We start from the raw sequence: 24858 nt of genomic DNA on the forward strand, positions 1-24858 counted from the left end.
TGCTTTCAGACAGCTGAATATTCCTTTTCAGAGGCACAGACTAGAAGTGACTTTGGTTTTTGTTACTACAGGTTCTCTTAGATATTGTACAGCTTGCTTCAATTTAGTTGGAATTAGTTCTCTGACATCATAAGCATTGCTAACATGAATGGTATTACTTCACTTCTCAGGTCACAGATCAGATTCATTTGATTCTTCCCTGCTTACCTCTAGGGACAAGATTTTCTCCTTCCTTCTACATACCTAACAACTCATGGGTTAATATGCTTTTTAATAAAGATTTGCCTTCCTGAACATCCAGAAAACACGTTGTGTTTGCTTCTGCCCCAGTTCAGCTGCTGATTAGCTGGGTACTGATCAGTCTAACTCAGCAGAGGTCTCAACTGTGCACTTTGTTTTCTCTCCTGATCTGTAAAAGTTCAGATTTGGCATACTCTGGAGAATGGTGGCAGGTATAGCTTTTTAGTCAAGCTTTTACCTGGTTCCTAGTGAAGTCACTAACATCAAGCTAAATAGTGGGATTTTCTATTTTGCTTTTCACTGATTGTAGTGTGCAGATCATGGCCATGTTAAGTTTTGCATGTGGCTAGAAATCACAGTAATAACAAACAAGAGAATGAAACACCTACATAGCACACACAGTGGCTCACTCCTGTAATGCTTCAGCTGTTTAGAACTGTCAAAATTAAAGAAATTTGACAGTTATCTCATTAAGAAAACTGTGGGCATCTTGTCATAGAGAAAAATGCAGTCTCTGTTCTACCTGAAAAGCACTTTAGAAATGTAAGATGATATAAAAAGCATTTGATGTTTTATTTCTATATGGCCAGTAAAAAGGAAAAGAAACTCTTACCTGTTTTATCGCTTGCTGTGCCAAAAATGCCATTTGCAATGGGCTGGGCTTTATTGCTTGCCTTGGTAGGTTCTGATTTTGGGGAAATCTCATCTGTTGTGCAGGAAGAGCCGAACCATTGGACTTGGAACTATGATTTTGAAAATGAATCAAGCGCGGAGGTGCCTGCTTGAAAACAAACAAACAATTCTGCAAGTTAGCCGATATCTATTCAATGTTCCAGAAATTTTTACCAAGTGGTCCTTTTAAACTTCTGAAATTCTTAACTAGTTAGACGCAAACAAATAGTACCCCACCATTTATCTGATTGGTCAAACAACACATTGATTTTCAATGTTAAAACCAAAACCTAGTAGATGAGTTTGAATTATTCTGATACAGTAAATACAGATACATCACAAAAGCCAGTGAGAGTATTTCCAACTTTGAAAGATATATGGTACAATCACAGAGTTTTATGCAAAAAAGCCTTGGAAAAAAATTAATGACAGATTCACTTTTTAATCATTTGACAAAAATACAAAATATATAGCTCAGCACTATATATGGTTGGATACCATATGATTTTTTTTTTTTAATGAATAAAAACAGGCTGAGTGCTATCACACATTTTGCCAGACAAGTTTAAAATGCCCATTCAATTCTCACTAAAGAAAATGTTCCCTAACCCATTTACATAGCTGTGTGCTGAAGGTGAAGCTATCTGAAGTTATGTATCTAGACTTAATTTCTTTCCTTTTTCTTATCTTTCTATACTTTCTCCTTCAGTACCATGGGAGAAAGACAGTCTTCTCTGGAAACAGTCATCACTTACCTGATGAGAAGCAGGAGGCTGCTGCATGGCTCCTGGCATTCTTGGATTTGGTAAACCTACTGGACCTGCTCTGCGTTGAGCTTGCTGTCTCTGAGCCATGACCTGTTGCTGCATGTGCTGAAGTCGGAGCTGAGCTAAGCTTATCTGTGTTGGAAACTTAGACAGCTGGTTTGAGGGTAAGCTGCCTGGTGGCTGCAAGTTTGTTTCCATCACAGGGCTCTTGGGCATATGTGGTGGGGTTTCTTTATCTTCAATTACCAAAGAACCTAGTTTAAACAAAACATAAAATTAATATCAAAATATTGCAGTTAGCAGAAATGCTATTTTTCACAATGAGTTCCTTTTATACCATGTGGTCATCATTCATTATTGTAATGTAAAGAATGGATGAATATAAGATAGAGGATTCCATTTTTTTTGTTTGTTTCCCTGAAAAAAAAAGGTTCCATTTTATAGCAAATTGTCTTGTGCTGCAGCCTCCTCTATACAGTGGATTCTCCTAGGAAGGTGTCCTGGCCTCTCCAGAAGAGCAAGGGAGCAAAGTTTCAAAGGGAAAGAATATCCTGATCCAATCACCTGATTAAAAGATTCAACTGTATCATAAAACTTAAAGGTATTGTGATCCTTTCTGGCCGCTGAGTCAACATCATGGAATACTCAAATGATACTCTCAGTTGCTACACACCACCAATTCTAGGATGTGATGAGCACCTCCAGGAGATGGTTTATTTCTCTCCACTGACTCAGAAATTTGACTAGACAGGTAACTTTTAGAGATTAATGCTGGGTGAGAGATTTTATCTGAAGAGACATATAGTGTGATCACATGAAACTGTCATGTAAAATTCTGGCTACCTCATCCAAGACACATGAATTCCAACTACAACAGAGTTTGATTTGATTCAAGGAAATAGCACACAGTACAGGAAAAGACAAAGATACATTCTTTGTTTAAAATAGAGTGAAGTAGGGGAAGTTATGGTCCAAGACCAAGAGTTAAAAAATTTCAATGATCTGTGGAAGGTTGCACAACAGCTTTTTAATACAAGCGGGAGATAGACACCTCATACTCTCTTCTCTCCCAGAGATTTAAGGCTGCTTCCCAGGAGAGTTCACCTCAAGGTAGGCACACCACATGGCACTTTGACGATCCCTGTTACAGCAGAACTTGAAATCACCCTCTGCCACTTTTCATATCCATCAGTCTCTGTGGATCCTGTGCAGTCTAGTCCGGCTCATTTTGGGGTAGATTATCTGAAGGAGGAGGAAACTTCTTGTGTTTTATATTCCTCTTTTTCATCTCAAGAGCCGAGAAGCTATGCAAGTAGCATCATTCTAGTCTCCTATCTAGACGTAGGGACAGAGGGAGTCTAGGCCAGCCAACATACTGTAGTGCAGAGTAGGGCAGAAAGCTAACAACAATACTATTTTCATATTGACACTTGGTAATTTTGGTGTTGCATACATTTTAATTATGATTCTACCACATCAGTCATTAATAAAAATATTAAATATGCCAAACAAAATGGAAAAAAACCTACCAACCTATTGCCTAATACCCTTTATTAAGCCTGTAACAGGTCTAGTCAGAGCAGAGAAAAATGCAGATGAATAATACTGCTTCACATATACAGCTGTATGAAATATTTCACTACAGTCAAAATAGATCTGTTTTATTTTCTTTCTCTAGAATAGGAATTACCTTGACAAAGAATGCTATTGACTGTTCTACAGTCCACTGTCAAACCCATACCACACTTTCATTCTGTTCTCTCCAAGTCTAATTACATCTTCAAAAATCTTTCCAGCCTTAACATCTGTGGTATAGCTACTTACCCAAAGGAACTATAGAGAATGATTCCCTTCTCTTATTCTAGAAAACTATGGGTTATCATACAATTTGTGGAATTAAAACACTTTAAATGTTGTATTTTTTTTTCTTAAAATACATTCCGAAATCCATAAGAGAGCTATCCTATTAGTGTACAGATGCTATCACCTTGTCAGCAACATGCAGCCTGACTAGAATTCAAGCCATTCCCAAAGTAACTTGTTTCTTTACTCAGACCTTGTTTTAGTTTTCCTTCAGTGGTTCTTAAATCTGTTTTATCTACAGAAATTGAACAATGTCTGATCACAGACCTAACAGCCTAAAGGTTGCGATTTCTGAAACCAGATAGATAAACGTGATCTGTTTTTCTCTATCACTTAAATAGATAAACTGTTACAAGGACTCCTATGCTGATCTACAGAGGTGCCATTTCTATCGTAGCAATTTTCAGAATTTAAGGGAACGTATTTCAGCAGCTCATTAAATAAACAAATTAAAATAAAAAAAAGGAGCCCCAAAACCAAACACAAGAAAAAGCTCCCTCTTGACAAGCATCATCTCAATTTAGCAGCAGTTCACACTTATCACCACACAGCTTGACAGTTGGTTTCTGGAAACAAGAGATTCACTTTTGATTTCTTTCCCAAAAAAAATTATTTACAAAGAAGGAACTTGGAGAATTTCCCTGCTACCATCCAATGTCCTGGTGTGTGGGGAAAGGAGCTTGTTCACTTTAAAGCACTGCCGTAACACTTTCTTTCTCCGCCTTTGTAGAGAAACATACACTTGCACCTCTCTGTACATTGGTAGAGCTGCTACAGATTGTAGCGGGTTAGAGATTGTGTTCCTTGTTTCAGAAGGCAGAAGGCATGTGTATTGTCCATGAAACTGAAAGCTGCTATTGTCACCATCACACCTACCATTCAAGCAAGGTGAGTTTGTTAATACTTTATCGTAAGTATTCATAAATAATACTTCTTCCCATATGATACACTTTAAATGTCTTCTACAGGTAAGGAAATAAATCTAACAAAGTAAACCAAGAAATTAATAGTGTGGAGGTCATTTATCTTCACAGAAAGCAAGCTGCTTTCAAAATAGGATGAAGATGCCAAAGGGCTAATAAAACCTTATCATACCTAGATTGAAAATGTTTTGAGCCCAGAAGCTAGGATCACAGTGAAACTGGATGGTATTGTTAGTCACCGGTGAAGCATCACACCTTGCTCGGAGAAGATACCGTAGTCGATATGTAATCTGAAACAGGAACAAAACAAGATTAACTTTTTCTCTGGGGCCAGAGCCACGTATCCGAACGGCATAAAATGTCTTGGAAAAAAACCCAAAACCCAGAACAAACAAAAAACCCCACACCACAAACCACACCAAAAAACAGCAGCAACAAAAAACCCCTGAACAAGCACCTAGAGAATTGAGGTGAAAGACAGAGAAATTTGTCCAAGCTACAAATAAGAGAGATATTCTTAACATCTTTCCCTTATTCCTAAAGTACTTTTAAAAAGCAATCAACTACAACCTAAAAAAAAAAAAAATGAATTATTCTCCCCTGTAGAAATACATATCCTTCCACAAACTTGGTCATTACATTCAATGACTTGAACTACTTGCAAGTGAAGTACAGATTCACATAACCATTGTTGGGTTCCCCCCCAAACAACTATGTTAGCCCATTCAGTTTTCTTCCAAAGAAAGGAAACTCATCCTTTTGGCAACAAGTATCATCACAGGGAATTGCCCTTTGTAATAAATTTAAGTTTTCTTCAGAAACCCAAAGAAGAGATTTTATAAACTTTATCTTTGAAAACTCTCAGGTTCACAGGTATTTTCAGACTCTTCCAACTTCTTGGTTCCAAAGGACTGCACTATGATTACATTACACAAGCAGAATACTCTATCAAATGCTCAGTATTTATCTAGTTCCTAGAAAGAAAATATTTTCTTGCAGTTGTTTCAGTAGAAATATCTAACACAGGCACTAATTTTAGAATAACACACAGCAGATACAGAAAAAACTTAAGAGTTAAACAGGTTTTTTTCTTGACTAATAGATTATTTCCTGGAAAAGTTCAAAAGACATACTTGGCAAAATCATCTGTTTAAAATGATACTAGTTATCTTTTACACAGGAATTTTAGAAGAGCTTCAAGTTTTTTCTTTCAATTTTAGGCAGGTCAGTTTTAGACCAAATACAAAAAACATTTAGCAAGACTTAAATCTTTTTAATGACCATGGAAAATTTTATATGCACTATTTTGAATATAGATTTCCTAGGATTTCTGTGTACGCTACCAAAAATCAAGTATACTACACTATAGAAATTCTAGTCTTTTGTCCTGTCAACAATACTGGTTGCACACAATTCTTGTCATAGTTTGCTCCATATATTCCTCCTACTGTGCACACACGTATATTGTAAACAAACTCATGAGTAGACTAGTTACCTCCTGTCAGTAATAGCAGTAGCTACCAGTGTTTTGTTCATACTAGAGGACTAGGCTGGGAAACTGATGTCTTCCAGACATTGCCTCCTAGCTCTGACTCTGCATTTAAGCCTGCTGGGCATTCCTCCCTCCTACTTTCACGTCGTTGGATGTGCTGGAGCAGAAGTCTCACATGCTCCTCTATGCATCACTGTTCAGGAACAGATATTCCAGATATCCACAGACAGGTTAGCTACTCAATGCCCAAATAACACCAACTTTCAGCAAAAAATTAGGAGCCTAAAGCTCATCTGTTCTTTTGAAAAATATTTCTCATTTGCTGAGGCTTTATGGGCTGGATGGTCTTTTTCTTCAACTGCATAATGTTTGTAAGATTAAGATGCCTGTAATAGAACCTGTTTTCTTACACACATAGCAGAAGTCTTTGCGGCAACACTAAGCAATTACAAACTACATGACGCAGTTCGATGCCCTTTTTCTCTATTGTGGTGGCGCATTCCTCCCCCCTCTCTGGGCTGACCTACGAACTCGGGACGTCTCGCTAGGCCTTAGCGTCACTGTAACGAGTTGGGCGGTTAAGCGTCCCTTGACCGTACCAGGAACTCTTACATGGCTAAGACAGGGAGTTGTACTGACCGTTCCAAGGACTCCTGCTGCCCAGCGGAGGCGGGGAACGGGAGCAGAGATAACTTGTTCTCTCCTGACAACCTTGGGACATATCTCAGTCCTCTTCTAACCGCCTTGGAGCAGCCCCTATCTGAATCTTAACTCATTCTCCGACAGCCCTGGAGCCGTCCTTATCTGAAGCGTAACTCATGCAAAATGGTACCAGCACAGCTGGAATCCCAGTAATTTGCTGATGACTAAAGCCAATCTAGTAACCTCTGGACAAATCATGGTCAACTCTTTGTTTGTCTTTTAATTCAAGTCTTTTAGGATTTCTGTTCATCATGAGCAGTCAGCTTAGTGAGTCCACATGCACTCAGATCTTAAGTCTCCTTATTGCATTGAAATATTTAGCTTTATAACTCTGCACAGACAAGCAAAAGCCTCAATTCAGTTTTATCAATTTTTTAAGACTTTTAGTGGAAGATGAGTCTGAGAGAACAAAGCAATACATTGATTTTTACATTAAAATGCTAGATATCAGACTCTATAATTTAGAAATACCATCTTTCTCTGAACTCAGAAGCTGTAACAAGTACTGAAAAGAACCTCAGTGATGATGTAGGACATGCAACATTTTTCCCAGTGTTTCACGGCCTCATGGTGTTCACTCCAGAGAAAAGGAGTTGTCCCTACTTCTGCAGATCTACAACAATTCTATGGCAGTGTCACAGGAGAGAATCATGACCAGAGAGCTACATTATTAGAAACATTCTTTATTTATGTTTGAGAGAAACCATGAAAAATGATATACAAATATTCCAATTAGTAGAAAGTCATTAAAAAATCTAATTCCTTAGTGTTACTGACAAGCGTGTGCGTGCGTATCTGCCTTGACTATAGTCTCTAATTAAATGGAGAGAGGTATCGTCCTAACCTTACCAAGCGTTTGCTGTACAGTAGTGCTGTGCTGCTCCCACTGGAAACTGCCCATTTGGAAAAGTTCATGACATGTTCCAGCTGTTTAGAGAGACCTGCCACTTCCTGTTGTTGCTGCAGAAGTTTCATCCGATGCTCTTTTGCCAGAGTCTGCAAGTAGAAAGGCAGTTCCAGTCAAAGGGTTCAATTTACAGTTAACAGGCATTAGCTTTCACATTTGTAACTCACAATGATCAAGTGGTTTCACACAGCTCTCCTAAAAAGCACTCCTGCCCTCTGACTGCAGCTATCAAACAGAAAAGTCAGTATACATTTATTCAAGATATCAGGAGTTTCTGTGCAGAATCCCATTTTCTGTTATGACACATTTTCATATGTGTATATGTATGTGCCATTCTATACACACCCACTTTCTAAAACACAATTAAAGGTAATATTTTTCCAGGTATCCATTCTAGACAATTCTCTTTCCTTTGATTTGCTATTGGATTGCTGAATTTATGAAAAATTCTGACTGCAACAGCTTCGTGCATGATGCATACAATTATGACTTGCAAAAGCATGGAGAAAGAAATAGGGCTCAGAGACAGCCCTGATTCACAAAGCAGGGAACACAGATAATAATTACAAACAAAACAACAACCACCCCCCAAAAACCAAACCCTCCTCCCTTTCCCCACCAAACCCCCACTTGCTCAGATGCCTTGTGTGGGACATCTCTCCACTTTGGAATTACTATAGAACACGCACAGGTGGCTAATGCTAGATATGGATTTTATTTTAATGTGAAACTACACAAAAAAAATATTAAGACTGACATTTTTGTTTCTTACGATAGAAACAAAATTACCTCCAACTGATGCAGTAGAGCTTTTCCCTTTTTATTTATTTCTACCATCAGTGTAAATATGGCAACTTTTATATCCTGTTCCACCTGCTTTTGATTCTGATTCACTTCAAGAATTCTGTAAGTAGACAGTATAGAAAATAATGTTCTTTAGCTCACAAACCCACCCTCCAAACAGTATAACCACCCCCCTCCCCATTGCTGCGACTGCAATATTTCTTGGTCATATGCACCAATTAATACATATACCATCAGATACTTATAGTCAGGAAAATTACTGGGAGAATTAGAAAGAGCAAGTAACAGTGCCCTATAATAAAATTAATAAACTGGTGGAAAATTCTAATGCCATCAGTCTGTAAAATTACTGACATCTGTCACTGAGAAAAATTAAATGCTCATTGTAATTGAAATTCTTGATTTTTAATTGGCCAGCACATTTCTGGAATGGTCCATGCCAATCAAAACTGTTTAAGTCTAATTTCCATCTAAGGTAGAATGGCACTCCAGAAACAAAAACAATAAACAGATTTCCTAATTTAGCTATTTCACCAATAGTACTCAAACTCGTAACAGCAAAGTATATTCTTATATTGTGAAAATCACTTCTGCTAAGATGCAAGGGAGAATAACCACTTAGATGCAGCAAAAGAAGAAAAGGGTCTCTGCTGGTTTTTTCCATCTCCACCATCCTCAAAGACAGGCAAAGAGAGAGGAAAAGTTCAAGTTGCACTCAGCATCCCGTACTGTGTTGAATCTTCCTGGGTACTGCCTTTGAACTCTGCTGAAGGAGCAGTTACAAAGGCCTATTGCAGTGCACATTTTACAGATTTATTTTTCTCCTAGGTTTGTAGTACCGAGTGAATACAGCCCCAAGCATAAAAGTATTACATAAGTCTTCAAATATGTGTCACAAGCATTATAATGACATGAGTCATAACCTTTCACTTTCTAAGAGGGATCTACACTAAGAAAATAAGTATGTTGATGGTGGGGAAGAATATAAGACTGCCTTCTACAGTCTTTATTGCATAAGTTGTCTTGCTGCACCCAAGCTATTGCTGCCCATTAAGTCCACAGGCTGAACAGAAGAGTTACCCAACACAATCAAGCACATTAAACAGTCACTACGGCAAACTGAAGATTTTAGAGTTTCTCATTCTGGAAGGGTAAAAGGAGAGAGGTACAAAATGCACTAATCTAAACATTTCAAGAAATCACGGTGTATGTAAAGTTGTCCTCTGTGTCAGTTTTAACCTCAAATTCCGATAGATACCTGTTTTGGATCTGCTTCCCTGTATATTTTATGTACTTAGTCTTCTCCATCAATTTGGTGATTAGTGTCTCAATGATCACTTTCTGGTTCTGAAAAGCTTCTTCTATAAACTGGTACCTGTAGTAAAAAACAGTGAGTATTCACACATGCAAAAGGTGTGATATACTTGCTAAAAAACAGAGTGCCTTACAAAAGAGTTCTTTAATTGAATAAAGATGCTGCTCAAGTCCATGATTTAACTGTCATCATAGAAACATATATCAGCAAATGCTGATATATTTTATTTATAATATAGCTGAATCTATAGTATATACTTCCTGACTTTTTTTTTTGAGAATTTACGATTTTCATAAATATGAAGGGATATTGCATGACCATAGCCCAATTTTAGCAAAAGGAAAATCAATGTTGTGCTGTAGTCATCACTTTGTAAGTGAAAGTGCATGTAAGCTATTACTTCATACAAGATAAGGTTGTAAAAACAGAAGAAAGAAGAGAGATTGCAGAGTCAGTAGAAGTCAGCAACATTTTAAATCAAGGAACTGAAATCATCAACAATTTGAGGAAAAAAAAGAGGTGGCACATTCTGAAAGGGATATAAATCCTAAGAAAAGAAGAACTGAAGAGAAAGACTGCAACTCTGCAAGAGCAAGGTTTAGCCTGTTCCAGGGAGAAAAAGTGGCCACCACCTCTCCACCTATTGATGTTCACCTGGTCAGGCAAGCAAGTTCTTTGGGTAGCTGCATCAGGTATAGTGAGCATATTAATATTTAACCTAAGAGTACATCTGTCCCAGACCACTACTGTATGCATTAGCCAGCAAGATTATTGTCTTGTACCCAGAAGTTGTTTATAATCCTGCTTTCCAGCTTCTGTGGCCGATAAGAGATGACCAAAGAACAAGCAATCAGAAGATTTCACTGTTATAAATAGTGTTGTCAAAGTACAGTATAGCCAAACTTTAGGTTTACTCTTCCTTTTAAAGGGCTCTTCACAGAAAAAATATGTCCATTTGCTCCATTCTGAAATTGTTTGGTAATGTTCGGTTATATAATCATCTTGTTGAAGAACAAATGGAGAAGTTACAAAGAAGTGTACAGTTGCATAACACAGCCCCTGTGCTTTCTAAGGACTCTCTGATGAGCTGCACAGCACAAATTCTATCCAAATAACTTGACAGTTAAGAAAGCTCGTGTGCTTAAATCACCAGATTAAAACCTGGAAAAATTAGGTTTTATTCTAAACTATCACACACCCATCAGCCACACTCTTTTTGCATACAATCTCTGTTTATGTGTGGGCTTCATTTCTGAGCAGAAAATTTTATTTTGCACTTTTTTCACCTGACTGTAGTCCATACAGCTAGAGCTACAATCAACTTCAAGCTATCTTCCTGTATGTGAGTTGCAGAAAAGATACTCTGTGTTTCGATACCTGTGCTCTTTGTGCTCTAGTAACTGACAGTCTCTGCAGGTCAACTTGTCACAGGTTTCACAATACAACTTCAACTGCTCCTTTTTGTGATAAGGGCAAAACACAGGTCGCTGACTGGTCACACCAACTGCCTCTGTGAATAAAGGAAGATGTCAGTCCAGTCTCCTGAAATTATTAAAGATTTGCATTCTCCTGTTTTTCCTTACCACATTCCTCACCTAGATGCTAGAAGTGTGGATCAGGCCACCTAATCAAGAATATAACAGCTGTAAGCTCAAACTGCAACGTCTTACTCTTGATCAAGCATGGAGCCAACACCTTCTCTCATGGAAAATGCCTAGAACCTATTTTACCATAACTTATTATGGTCGCACAAAACTATTTACAAAAGGAGTAGCCAGTACTGCTGCAGTTGCAAAAGACATTGCACAACCAGCAAGTTCCCTTCTTACATGGAAAAGATGATATTGCAGACTTAATTCATTGCTCTGTCTTCTTAGTCAAGTGGGTGAAAAGGGGTTTGAAGATACCAAGACACAGGCATTCAAAAGCATAAAACACACAGAATATAATAACCAGAAGTTACTAACGTCCCTTCAGGATCCCATTCTAAATGGGTGCAAGGTCTCACTTCAGTTTCTAGTAAGCATATGCCAAAGAGCACAGGAAACACCTCCAGATGATAGAACTGAAAACTGTTCTTCAAACAATTTGACTGACAAAGCCTAATTTCTTGTTGGGTTGGACACTGAGTTCATGAGGATTATATTGCCTGTAATGAAAACTGGCTTCACACCGCAGCCCATCCTTCACTGCAGATCAATAAGGTCCCTTTTCCATACCTATTCATTTACTTATTTTCATGAAACCTGGAAGAAGTTATTTTCCAATCTGTATCCTTCAGTCAAAATTCTTTGAAATTGTCCAGCAGACTCAGAGGAGGCCTGAATGCACAGAGAGCATTCCTACCACCAAGTCATGTTCAGCCTAACAGTCAGACAGTTTTGCCTACTGCTTTTGTCCTCTCCTGAAAGTACACTCAGTACTCACTTTTGATAAACCCCATCTGAAAGTGGGATACACAATATAGTGCATATCTCTAAAGTATCATACTGGAAGTTACCCTTTGAGCAATAAAGATTACAGAAGTGAAAGCCCACATTATATACAAAATTCACAGGACTAGATATGATGGAATGAAAATAAATATATATTATAATACATATTTTATAACAATACATAATAATTTATAAAAATATATATATATATATATTTACAAGATAAATCATGCAAGTCCAATGGACTTTTTAGAACCAGTAGAATGTTTATCAGCATCCTATTATGTTTATGATTGTCCTAAATGTCACTAAAAGACAAGACGCAATGGGCATAAACTGAAACAAAAGAGGTTCTCAATGAATAAAAGTACAACCTTTACCATAAGACTATTCAAGATTTCTCAGAGAGGCTGTACTGTACGCCACATCCATCCTTGTTGGTTCTCAAGTCCCAAATGGACAAAGCCCTGAGCAACTCAATCTGATCTTATAGCTGACTGCTTTAAGCAGGAGGCTGGACTAGACCATCTCCTGAGGTCCCTTCCAACCTGAATTATCATAGATCCTACTGAGGAAAAACACTCCAATTCATAAGATAATTTCCTTAAACATTAATGAAGTGTTTAAGGCAAAACATTTCAAACTTAAAATATACTTGGCTAAAACATGAATTCTGGCACACTTTATTGCTAACAGCGCATGCTTTATTATCAGAGTGCTGAAAAAGTATAGTCTATTAGTGCTTCTTTTGCAGCAGCATACAACAATCAAGTTCATATAAACCATTTGGTAGACGTCTAGAAAAACTAGGGGAGCCAAATGCATAAAGAAGTATTTTCTGCAGCTGATCTCTAAAGTCTAGACAATAATTTGCAATCATACCAGGTGAAAGATAAAAATCTATGTGTATTTATTGTTTTAAAACACTTCGCACAAAAATCACATGAAATACCAATCTGTAGGGTTTCTTACCACCACACAGCATATCTGACAGAAAAATGGCTGTCATACACCTAGCCATGACAAAGTCTCCCCTTTCAGTAGCTACATTCTAATGCATCTAATACTTAAAATAATTTTCTCTTTTGTTAGCTGGATCTTAAGAGATCCACTTAGATGGAAAGCAGCCAAAAAACCACCAGAATTCATTCAAATGGTTGCAGCCTTCAGCAATGAAATTGAAGTAAGTGACTGGGAGGCAGGAAACTATTAAAACATATCCATTACCAACCAGAAAAATAACATGGTTCCACTAATTCATATGCACCAAAGGGTTATATCATAATGAATCTCTCCTTCTACATTTACTAGGATTAAGGAACACAATTTTTGAAATTTATCACTTTAAAAAGAAATGTGGTGGCCTAATACAGTATTCCAATGTAGACACACATTCTCTGTGAAATTATAAATCAAGCGTGTTACCTGGAGATACTTCCTCTTTCTGTCTTACGGTATGATCCTTTGTGAATTTAACCCTCTGGTGAGCTCTGATGCAGGTCTTGCACAACCATTCTACACATTCCACACAAAACCCGTTAGCTTCTGCATTATCTTCACAGCTTGTGCAGACCTGACATGAGGAAGAAAAGGTAGCTGTTAAAATAAATACAAAATATACATACGAGCTATTGTTCATATATCATCAGTGCACTTTTACAGTTTTCTGAAAACAGTGAAATGAGAACGGAAAACTGCCTGAGGTACAGGAACACTATAAATAACTGCATAAAAGTAATTGAACGTGACTTTTCAAAGAAAGTGGCCATTTTGTCAGTGTTACTCTAACACTTTTACCTGACATGATAAAAGTCAAACCATTACTTTCTGCCCGACACTGCACACTTAGAAGCTATATAATGTTTACTATATACTATATGCTCTTGTGAAATGTTTACTAAAAGACACAACGCGATCAGCACTGCTCTGATTTTAGAAGCTTCCCTCATTTTACACAGATGCTTTAATTTTAGTTTCTGTTCACCTGTTTAGAGTTTCAGAAGTATACACAGTATTGAATAGCAGCGTTCTTCCCAAGAATCTCTGCATCACCACTTAAAGACAGCACTCCAGTTAAGCTTATCAGTAAAGCTATCCTAGAAGAGATTTGCAAACAACGCATACTAATTTTCAAACTCTGGTCTGTTAATTCCAGGGGCTCTTTGGACTATACCCAAGAGATCTAGAGAAAAAATTTAATTAAAGAAAACAAATCTGAGAGCAGACCAAAACCTCTCTGCACAGAGTCAATAGGCACACAAGAAAAAATTCCTATGGATCCACAATTTGAACAACAGGTTGAAAACTATGAATGATGGACAACACCACTTCACATGTTCATAACATTATGTCATTTTTAACTCCTTCTTTACAATGCCTCTGTAGTCATACTTTCAAGGGGGTTTTGGTGGTAAAAAAAGTGAACATGCTTATGCAGGTACTCGTTTAGGTAACTACCATCCATTTCTATCAATGTTTAGCACTGCTGCAAACAAAAGCTTCAAGATGTCTGAAGATTGCTATATCCTACAGATGACAGTGATAGAATTCTGCTAGCAGAAGCAACAAGGAGAAAATTTTAGATTTCAGTTTAGTTTTCAGTTTCATTAAAAAAAAAAATCCACCTTCTGCACCTGCACAAGATAAATGTACATTAAGTTACAAAGGAAGCAAATATTTACATCCTATGCAGAGAAATAATATATATGTAGAACTATGTCCCAGTTTCCCCTTCAAGAAAGAGGAAAATTAGCACAAAACTTGCCTTAGGCCACATAGCAAGTTACTGACAGAACTGGAATTTGAACATAGATAGGAGTTCCAGATTCCCAATGTTGTACTTATTCTTCTGGATCATGTTGCCTCTCAAAGCAAATATCTTCTGAGAAATGAAGTTACAACACAAGGGTTGTTGACCCCTCTTTGTTGTCACTTGGAGTTTGAAGCAGTTCGTTTTCATTACAGGTGACCTGCAAAGGAGAAAAAATTGGGCTTGTGCCCCTTTTTCTGTTTCTTTACAAAAAGGAGGCCTGAAAATTTTATTTTTAAAAATAATCTTAAAATTTTTTTATCTTGTGCTTGTTTTTTCTTTTTCTTCCCCCTCTTCTCTTAACAATAAAAATTCTAGTCCTAACCAGACTAGTTGACTAGGGAGAAATATCAAGGTAAGGACATCATAAAAAAGGTCAAGAAAATGGAAGTAAAGTAATTAAAGGAAGTGAATTGAAATCAGGACATTGAAAATTTTTACCTGCTCTTAACCCTTAATTTCAATACTATTTTGACAAAAAAAAAAAAAAAAAAAGGGAGAGAGAGAGAAGTATTCTCAAGGACTCAGCACAGCTTCTTAAAAAAAAAAAATTTAGAACAAGCAAGTATCACTGAGACATTACTTCAATATTACATGTTCTCTGGCAGAAACTCCCATGAAAGAAATTCCCTCCTTTCTCCTTTGCCAGTTGTCTCCTCCACAGGTGTGCCAATGCAAACCTCTGCAAGACTGTGGTGTAAAACCAGATTGATTACATCATTTTAGCCCAAGGATCAGTTACCTCAGCACTGTTGACTGGGCAGTGAACTACTGCAGGACAAGAAAAGTTTTAATATCAGTCTTGCTGCCAGAGAGGTACAATCATGCTATGCCCCCAGATACCCAGAGGTGTTTTTGCAAGTTAGAGTGGAGAATAAGAGATTGGATATTTGTTTTTCTAGTGTAAAAAACCCAACAGTGAAAACAAAATAAGCAAAGCAAAAAACAACAACAAAAAAGTCTTTCAGGCATTCTTTAAGTCAAAGAAGCAAAACAAAGACCAAAAAAAAAGAGGCAGGAACCCAATTAAAACAAAAACAAAACCAAAACCAACCAAAAAACAGAAACCACCCCCATCACACACACAGAACAGGAAAAAAAACATCACAACAGCCTTTCCAGGTCACCTTTAGCAAACTTAGGCAGATAAACTTGCTGCATGCCAGGGTATTTAAGTAAGTTCAAAGGATTTCTGAAGTTACTCATTCCTCCTAGATTCCAAGATCTTTGTCTATTTTCTTTTTTCAGTACATTTTAGGTTTTTTTTCAACTGGTTTGACCTGCTATACTTGGAATGAGATGAAGATTGTGATTCAATAACCAATAATCAGGTACTGCCAAATGAACTGGAACTCCTCCTTTGTAGTCCCAAAAGCATATATTCCAGCTTTATACACTTCAAAGCCACCAAGTAGGAGAAAGAGACAGATTTCTAAAATTTTTCAGAGTCATCATAACTCATGCTGTCAAAATAGCTATGCCTTCTAGGTAGAAACTAGATTTGCTTATACCCACTTCTTATCCGAAATACAAATTTCCAAATACAGCTTGGGTTTTGCTAGAACTCCTAGTTATTAGAATAAGCCACATAGCTAAAGTACATGGCAGTACAATTACTTTAAGTATTTGCTATACTCTTACAAAACCTAAAACTTATTTCACTTTTATTTTTGTGACTCATACAAGCAGTGCTTCAGTGATCTCAAAGAAAACTCTCCCTAAGTTAACCTGTAAGGCTTTATTCTGGTTAGACAGATAGTTATTTTTAATTGAGTCTTCCTTGTAATTATATTTAACTCAGTTACTAGTTTTAATATGTATAACCGCAGGAAGTGTTCATTCAGCCTTCATTCAAATTTAATGAAAGCTGAAATTACTCAGCATGTTGCAGGTAAGTACTATTTTTTCAGTTGTAAAAGCTTGTATATTTACTTAAAAACAGATTTACATGCAAGAGTTGAGGTAATAGAGCTGTATTCACAGCTACTGTAGTAACTAACCACTCTTCCAATTAAATATACTTTGAGTATTAATGAGATTAAATAAGCAAGCTAAGGTTTCCGAGTTTCAAAGGAAGAGAGCAAAGTAGTCCAGAGGAATATTCAGTGAACTAACATTACAAACTTCACCAGTGTAAATTAGATGCAATGGTTTCCCCTATTGGATCCAAACCCAATTGATGCTAATACTGACATAACTATCTCTTGGCACATATAAAAATCACTAAAAGACAGCGCCTGTCTTCTGGGACAGTCTCGCCTATATGTAACTCTAAATATGAACCATGTGCTGGTATCTCAAAATGCACGAACCCTGATCAACATATCCTCCTTTCTCCAAAATCCCATCAACACCTGCCGCTCTTCAAAGCACAACAAAACCATACTGGGACTCTTCTTGAGTCTATTACCCACTGCCCTAAACCAGTGGCTTTCAAAGACATTTTGGCCTCTGCTACAGCTTTGATAAGCTATTTAGCATACTAGTTCTTTGGAAGAATACATAGTGGCTACTCTGGCACCATACAAAAACCAGAGAAACTTTTTGTTCTAAATTATCCTCATTAATTGTTCTATTATGCCAGTCAGACTTGCCATCTTAGTATCCAGATCTAGTATCAGGTCTAAACTTGTACCTTGTTTTGTTACTACATTCCCAACATCTTACATAAAGTCCAACTGTTCTTCATTCCTACTACAACATATAAAACTCTCAGGACAGTAACTGGTAAAAAATACAGAAAGTGTTCTTACTATCAAAAATATTTTTACACATGTTCTCTTTTGGTCACAGAAGCTATGAGAATCAGGACCTAGACTAAATACACCGTAGGCTCAATATGCTGCAGCAAGACCAATGTTATCACCCTGATGATCTCTTCTGCATCAATCTCACACTTCTCTTACTTTCATGGCTTTGCACATAGGTTAAATAATTTTCTTCTGTTAAGTTCCTGAATTTCCCTTACTTGTCTACCCTTTACTCTTACCCAAATTTAGCATTTGCTTCAGTAACCTCTCTTGGGTTTGAAGCTCCTTTCTGCTCACTCTTACGAATAAAGTACAATTATTTTTTTTTTTCAAACTTCCCTTTAGCATCCAATAATTTCGCCAAGTCTTTCAATAAATCATAATGTGAAAAAAAATTATAAAGGATCTGTTCTTTCGAAGTATTTATGTCCTAGTTGCCCAAAACCTACAATGATTACTTTCAGGAAGACCACAACTGCATTTCCCGTTAGTCTCTTTTCTTCTGGAAAGCTTCCTCTGCTAACAGCCAGCACAAAATCCTTAATGTTCTCTTTAATGCTAGCCAGGAAAGCCCTTGTGGAACATATACTAGGGACTTTTACACTTTCTTTATGCTTACTTCTTTTGCTCCTGAAGTTTTCAGTAGTCAACGCTAGAAAGCACAGCTATGTAAGTAGGGTACTGAACTGCCAAAATCAGGCTCAGATAAGGTGAACTTGATTTTAGATAGATGTATGGCACTTTAATGGGTTCCAGTTATTTTTCTCACCCCACGATGCCAGGCTCCATGATATGCCATTCACTCCTACAGTTTTAATTCAATATGCTAAAAACTATTTTAGCATTATTACCATTTTTAAATCTAAAACAAACAGACACTGAGTTTGAAAGGTTTTTTTTGCAGTCTCTCCTGAATTGAAATAAACCAGTCCTTCCTGACAACACACATACACAGGCTAGTCAAATATGGACCAGTGGTTCTAAGCCACAACATCCCTTGCACAGAACCCACGGCTTTGCTCTAATTCTAATTTCTTAAACATCCTGCTAAAGCTGCTGAACTATCAAAGCCAAACTAACCATCTCAGTAGAAAATTTCTGTAAGATAGCCAAAGTTTTTGACAGAATTTGGATGATCTCTGATCCAGTATTTCCTGCAAGTCTTAGTATCTTTTCCACTTTAATTCCTCCGATCTGTTGCCTATCTTGCTACTGGCATTTCTTCTTTCTTTCTTTTCTCTTTGCTCCTTTAAAGGTAAAACAAGACAGGCCAATTAGAAGTATGTATCATCCTTAAACCTCATTATGTTCCCCCTTGAACAGGACACTGACCTGTTTAACTATTATTGAGTTAACTTTGCTATTCCACAACAGACAGCTTTATAGAATGGTGTAGGTTTTTTTTACGGTTCCAATGTCAAAGTACAAAGGAATGTCCAAAAAGCTTCATTATCATACCAAAATAAATCTATTCAAACAAGACAGAACTGCACATCGTTCATTTCCAAGAGGTAAGGTACATGGTCACTTAGCAGGCATCTAACAAAACATCTAGCTCATTTTTAAAAAAAGTCAGCAGAAAAGCACATGAATGTACCACTCTGCTGGTTCAGCAAAGTCTGCTGCTTTGCCTTGAACTGCTGCAGAAACTACGCTGAGTTCAGCCGGGGAACTTAGCTTAAGAACAGACTTGCTTTCTCAACTGCAAGCCTGCTGGTTTTTGTTAGGGAGAGAGAGAAACAAATATGGAATGGAAGAGTAAGACAGAAGTCCGAGAAGTGAACTTCAGGTAACACCAATACTTTGCTTTGAAGAACCTCCCTGAAACCTGCTCACACCACTCAACAACAGATAATTCCAAACCAGCTGTTGAAGTATGTGGAATTTCTCTGTATCTCTCTCCAGCAGATCAAGATCCAAGGGGAAATAAAAAAAGACATCTCCCTCAATTCCAAGGAAGTGCCTGACTTATGCTGACGTCACTGAGTTTGGTGGATACCCTATGACCCATTGAAGTACACCCAATTTTACATTATGATGATTAACCTCAAGAATATGAAGAGCTCTTCTTGAATTTTCAGTTCCTTATCCAGGTCTCGAAGGACTCAATTCCCCACTTAACTTTCACAGAAAGCGGGGCGGGGGGGGGCGGGACGGGACCAACAACAAAAAACTTTGTCACTAAACCAAGGAAAAATAATTCTACTTCTGTCCCCAAAGCAGTATCTTAGAGGACTTGTTACATAACTAGGCAGAGGTTATAGCACAGCCCACCTGCCCCCACCCCGCCAAAAAAATTCAGGACTGCTTCTGCATAACAAAGTTGTGTTATCTTGCTTCTCTTCCTAATTTTAAAGTCACTAAAAAAGCTATGATCAAATTTTCAATGCAACAGGTACTATTCCTTTTCTCAATCTTACTGGTAGAGTATTGAGAGACTTTGTGCAAATCTCACAACCATCTCCAAAACTCAGATGTTTCCCTGCAACACCAGGGGAAAAAAAAACCCAAACAAACCAACCAAAAAACCACCACACACAAACACAAAAAAAGCAAAGTTTAAACTGTCCTACATTAAGAGAACACTGCTCATGCTTCCAGAGACTCCCAACTAAATTTCAGTTTCTGGTAAGGTCTATAATTTCTCAGAAATCCAGTTGCAAAATTCCTTATAAGCTGAACACAGTTTAATGGTTTTCAAGACATAAGTAAATTAATTACTCTTCCTCAGAGATGACGACAACATTTATGCTTTTAATAGTCAGTGAGCTGGTATCACAAACCTGACTGGGTCCTTTCATCTGTTACTGAGACACATATCCATTCATATATGTAAGCACAAATTTCAGCTAAGCTTTGGAACAAGGAGAATACACAATAAAGTACATCTGAGAAGCTGCCCCCGAAACAAATAGATCAAGAGCCAATGATACTGGTTCCGAAAACAGGAAAGTGAAAAAGAGGCATTTTCAAAATAAAAGGAGACCACCATCCAAATGTTAGGGTATGAGTTGAAATGCAAGCCACATTGACATAGTAACCTTTTTGTACTGTTATTATGAAGAATGTAGTAACAAATAAAGAGGCTGAATTATTTACAATAAGTTCCCGGAGTTGAATAAAAAGTTTATGAGTAAAGAGATGTTTGAGATACTCTCTTACTAGCTAAAAAAAGACATGCAATATTTTGATATCGGAGACTGCTAAACTCTGTTCCTACACAGGTGCAATTATTCATTTGGTACTGCTTCCGTACTAGTACTTTCCTCCTGAAAAAACATCAGGAGGAAAAAAACCCACCAGTATTACCCAGTATTACTATTCTTCCAGATAAGCAGGGTTTGGTTTTATGAGATGGCTATTATTTGATTGCAAAAGGAAGAAGAGGCAGCTTACATAAGAGAAACAAACAAAAAACCCTACAACATAGCATCTTCCCCCGTTAGAATTTTGAGCCTCTTGCTTGGTAACTGCACTCCAGCTATTTAGTGCCATATTTTGTCAGTGCTGAGATAAGAAAAAACAGTTGATTTAACTACAGGATTCCATTTTACATTGAGATCTCTTGATGTAGCATTGTTCAGGTCTCTGCTTCAAAGAGTGGTTCAAGTACCCTGTCCAAAGTATAGAAATTCCGATTCGAATGCCTATTTCTTACTTTTATCTTTTGCTATCATGATGCAATTTTACACCAACAATTAAAAATAGTTTAGAATAAGATAACCACCTTCTTCAAAATAGTTTAGAATAAGATAACCACCTTCTTCAAAATAGTTTAGAATAAGATAACCACCTTCTTCACATACATTTTCACCGATTTTAACTGATGTTCTAGACTAGCTACCCCATGTGATGACTAAGTACTTGAAGTCTTTTTCTGCATATGAAAAGCAAAAAGGCCAAACAGCAAGAAGCCAAGGATATGCATACACATCCAAAAGGTGTTAACTTGATTACATCTTAATGCACTTACCTGATTTGATTTCTCTACTGTGCTACTGGGAACCTCTGTGGTATCCTTCACAAAAAAGTTATCTATGATGTGTCTCTCTGCACATTCCTGACCACAAATTGGACAGCGGATAACACCGACTGGGGGGAAAAAAATAAAAAAAAAAATCTTATTATGCTTTCACAACTTAAGATATATCAAAACAACTTCAAAGACAGCTTCTAAGGACAAATACTTTGACAGGATGTTTTAATACTTTCCTGTCAATAAGGTGTGAGTAGAAAGAAGCTAATTCTCATTTATCACTGAAATAACCTTCAACTGTTATTCCCTGATGGTATATTCTTTCAACCAAGGTCAAGTGCCTATCCTATAAAGAATTTGCCTTAATCTTATAGAAAATGAATTTCTTTTCTCTAAAGGGAATGTATTCCCATTGACAATTTGTTGTTATAGGATGGATTAAAGTAAACATTTATTAGTGTGGAGTATTAATTAGTGACGTTGAGTGGTATTACATACACACCAACAGTGACATGATTGACTTCTAACTATGTAATAAGAAACTGAAATGTAGTAAATTCAAAATTAATGAGGCAAGTTGTATAGAGGAAGAACAGACCTGTATTAATATTGTCACTACCTTCACACTAAGCAAGGGAAAGCAAGCAAGAAAGACATAGGAATAAATAAGCAAAGTCCTCTCCCTCCTCTCCTCTGTACTGGACACACTGAGGAACAATTCTAAGACAATAACATACTTAGACTCCTGTTTGAAGAAAGAGTGGAGAATTGATAATGCAAAGGTTTAAACAATTAACAGTTTTCTCAAGAGAATAAAAAGGACAAAGTCAAGTTCAAAACTTGGGGTTCAACAGTAAGCAGACTAGACTGAAATGGAAAAAAATCTATATAAACATGTCAAAGTAGACACCTTTCCTAGGTGCAGAAAACAGAATGTTTTATCAGCACTGAGGCTTGTTTATCATCCAAGAAAAATCTTTAAAATGCTAGGCATTAACATCTTGCTTTAAGAAAATTATCACAGTCATTACCACCAAAAAAGAAAAGAATAAAATAACTAAGTTAGGGTGAAACAATCACTTAGGATGTGGAAATCATCATGCAAAGCCTACAGTAGAATAGTCAGTCATGTGAGTCCATGCTGAGACAGATTCTAGACCTACAGCTGCCATTTGAGAGGAGGCATGATTTTAGGACCTTAAAGAAGATCAGAAGCACCATTTAACCCAATGAATTTAACACCAGTATATAATTCAGCACTTGCATATTTAACTAAACCAGCATGGGCTTAATTCTGTTCCTGTTTCACTTTTAGAATAAAATGGAGAAGTACAGAAACTGTTAAATATTTCACTTTCTGCAGAAGAACTTCATGCCTTATTGTAAGTGCTTCATACAAGATTTAGGTAACTTTTTCATAATGTTCTTCCAATATACGCTAGAGATTTAACTGGCCAACACATTATAAAGCAGTTATCTAACAGAAGTCCACCAGTTTTACTAAATTAACTCTTCATTCTGGAAATTTAGCCAGCAGTTTTCCACTTGTGTGCAAGGCATTTCACTTTCATCTGAAAGGTTATGATGTTAAGCCTGGTTTTATTGTAACTGCCATTTTGCCAGTCTGCATTTCAGTACAAATTCTGTATTTTGGCTAAAGACTTTTGTAACTTTTTTTATACCATTATCATGAAGGATAATTAAGAAATCCAATTCTGGTATGTCAGGTAGTTAATAGAACTCCAAGTGCTGAATTTCCCCTTTTATTAAGCAAATCAATTTACCACAGTCAAGAGTAAACAAATTTCCTAATACTCAAGCTACGTACTTGCTGAAAGAGACTATTTTTTACGTTTTTCAACAGTGCTGATTACAAACTGCTCTCTGTTCCCTCACTGCTCATTCTTCACCCTGACAAAGTGCACCGCTCCGGGCCATCACAAGTGCCTGAGTCAGTCTTTGCATGTGTGTGGGAGTGGGGTATAGACAGAGAATGAGACTGGCAGACTGATTCAGACATGGACGTCCTTCTCCTGCTCTCCCAAGCTTTACCTTCAGTCCCCGATCTGCTCCACAGACCAAATGCACTACTGTTTACACTGCAGCAACATGAGAAGCAGCACAAGGATGGGAAGCGGCCAACACCACCACCGAAGATTAAACATGGAACCACTAAAACAGATCAGTTGTATTAAGTCGAGTTTATAAATCAGCTTGAATTGAAAACATGGCGGGCAACGAAGTGGCAGGGGATGAGTTTGGAAACTTACTAATGTAAACCAAACGTTTCATTTGCATTTTCACCAAGGCAATACTGCCAAGTACCTGTTCAAGTGATCACTTACAGATTCTAGACTGAGATGGGAAAAGGAGAAAAGAAAAACTGCCCAAACCTCTCAAAATCTTCCTGAAGCTTTTCTAGAATACCTTATGCTGTCTAGCCTTTAGTCAAAGTTTTCTTCTGCAACTATGTGTAAGTTTGCTTTTGTTATAATCCTGGATTGATGACTGATAAACAAATCAGTTTTAACCCAGGTGTCGCATCCCAAGGTTGGAGTGACTGAGGTTCATGGATTTCCTGTGTCAGAATTGAGGTGAAACGACATCAGGGAAGTTCAACAACAATCAACTTTTATTCAACCAAGCTAATCTTGCCCCAGTACAAGTGAACTTATCAATATGAACCTTGCATCATGTCATTAAGCCGCTATTTGAAAAGAGAAAGGAGGTATAGAAAAGGAAACAGAAAGCAAGAACAGCGTGAGCTCAGGAGCGTTCCAGAAACGAGTTGGAGTTCTCGACATGCGCAGTTCACATTCCTGGGATTCTCTGGAAATGGGGAGTTGCTTCTCCCTCCCTGCAGGCATGACCACTGTCTGATCTTTCCTTCTGGCGCATACAGTTGTGCTTCTTCTCATGGTCACTCAAGATAAGGATTCGTGGCTTTGGAGAGGCGCGGTCCCACCCTCCGTGGGGCCGCCTTCTCCAGCTGCATTTGCCTGTTCACACAACTCCAGCGCTTTTACAGAGGCCGTCTTCTTCCACTAAAGTTCTTTAATGAATGTTTGAGACATTGGCTATGATTTGTCAGACTGTGACACCAGGTTTAATCAACTTCAGGACTGTGGATTTAAGTGAAAATACCTAATACCATGATCTCAGTGTAACTGCTATAACCAAGTTACACTGTTACGCACACAGCT

The 24858-nt window shown here is 37.4% G+C and overlaps 1 protein-coding gene across 3 annotated transcripts in view; it reads right to left on the reverse strand.

Annotated features, from left to right (window-relative positions):
* The window catches only part of TRIM24 (tripartite motif containing 24), a 65705-nt gene that overhangs the window by 16735 nt on the left and 24112 nt on the right, over positions 1-24858 (reverse strand). The window contains exons 2-10 of one of the 3 annotated variants that reach the window (XM_075051829.1): positions 21653-21771; positions 13546-13693; positions 11063-11195; positions 9629-9745; positions 8356-8470; positions 7509-7655; positions 4638-4755; positions 1668-1933; positions 854-1018 (exon numbers count right to left, since the gene is read on the reverse strand). In XM_075051829.1, the coding sequence (XP_074907930.1) occupies positions 854-1018; positions 1668-1933; positions 4638-4755; positions 7509-7655; positions 8356-8470; positions 9629-9745; positions 11063-11195; positions 13546-13693; positions 21653-21771 (1328 nt within the window). Of the gene's footprint in view, positions 1-853; positions 1022-1667; positions 1934-4637; positions 4756-7508; positions 7656-8355; positions 8471-9628; positions 9746-11062; positions 11196-13545; positions 13694-14884; positions 15090-21652; positions 21772-24858 lie in introns of all 3 variants that reach the window. The other 2 variants (XM_075051828.1, XM_075051830.1) reach the window with 2 other exon arrangements.

Source organism: Buteo buteo, chromosome 19 (assembly GCF_964188355.1).
Source record: "Buteo buteo chromosome 19, bButBut1.hap1.1, whole genome shotgun sequence".
Taxonomy (NCBI): domain Eukaryota; kingdom Metazoa; phylum Chordata; class Aves; order Accipitriformes; family Accipitridae; genus Buteo; species Buteo buteo.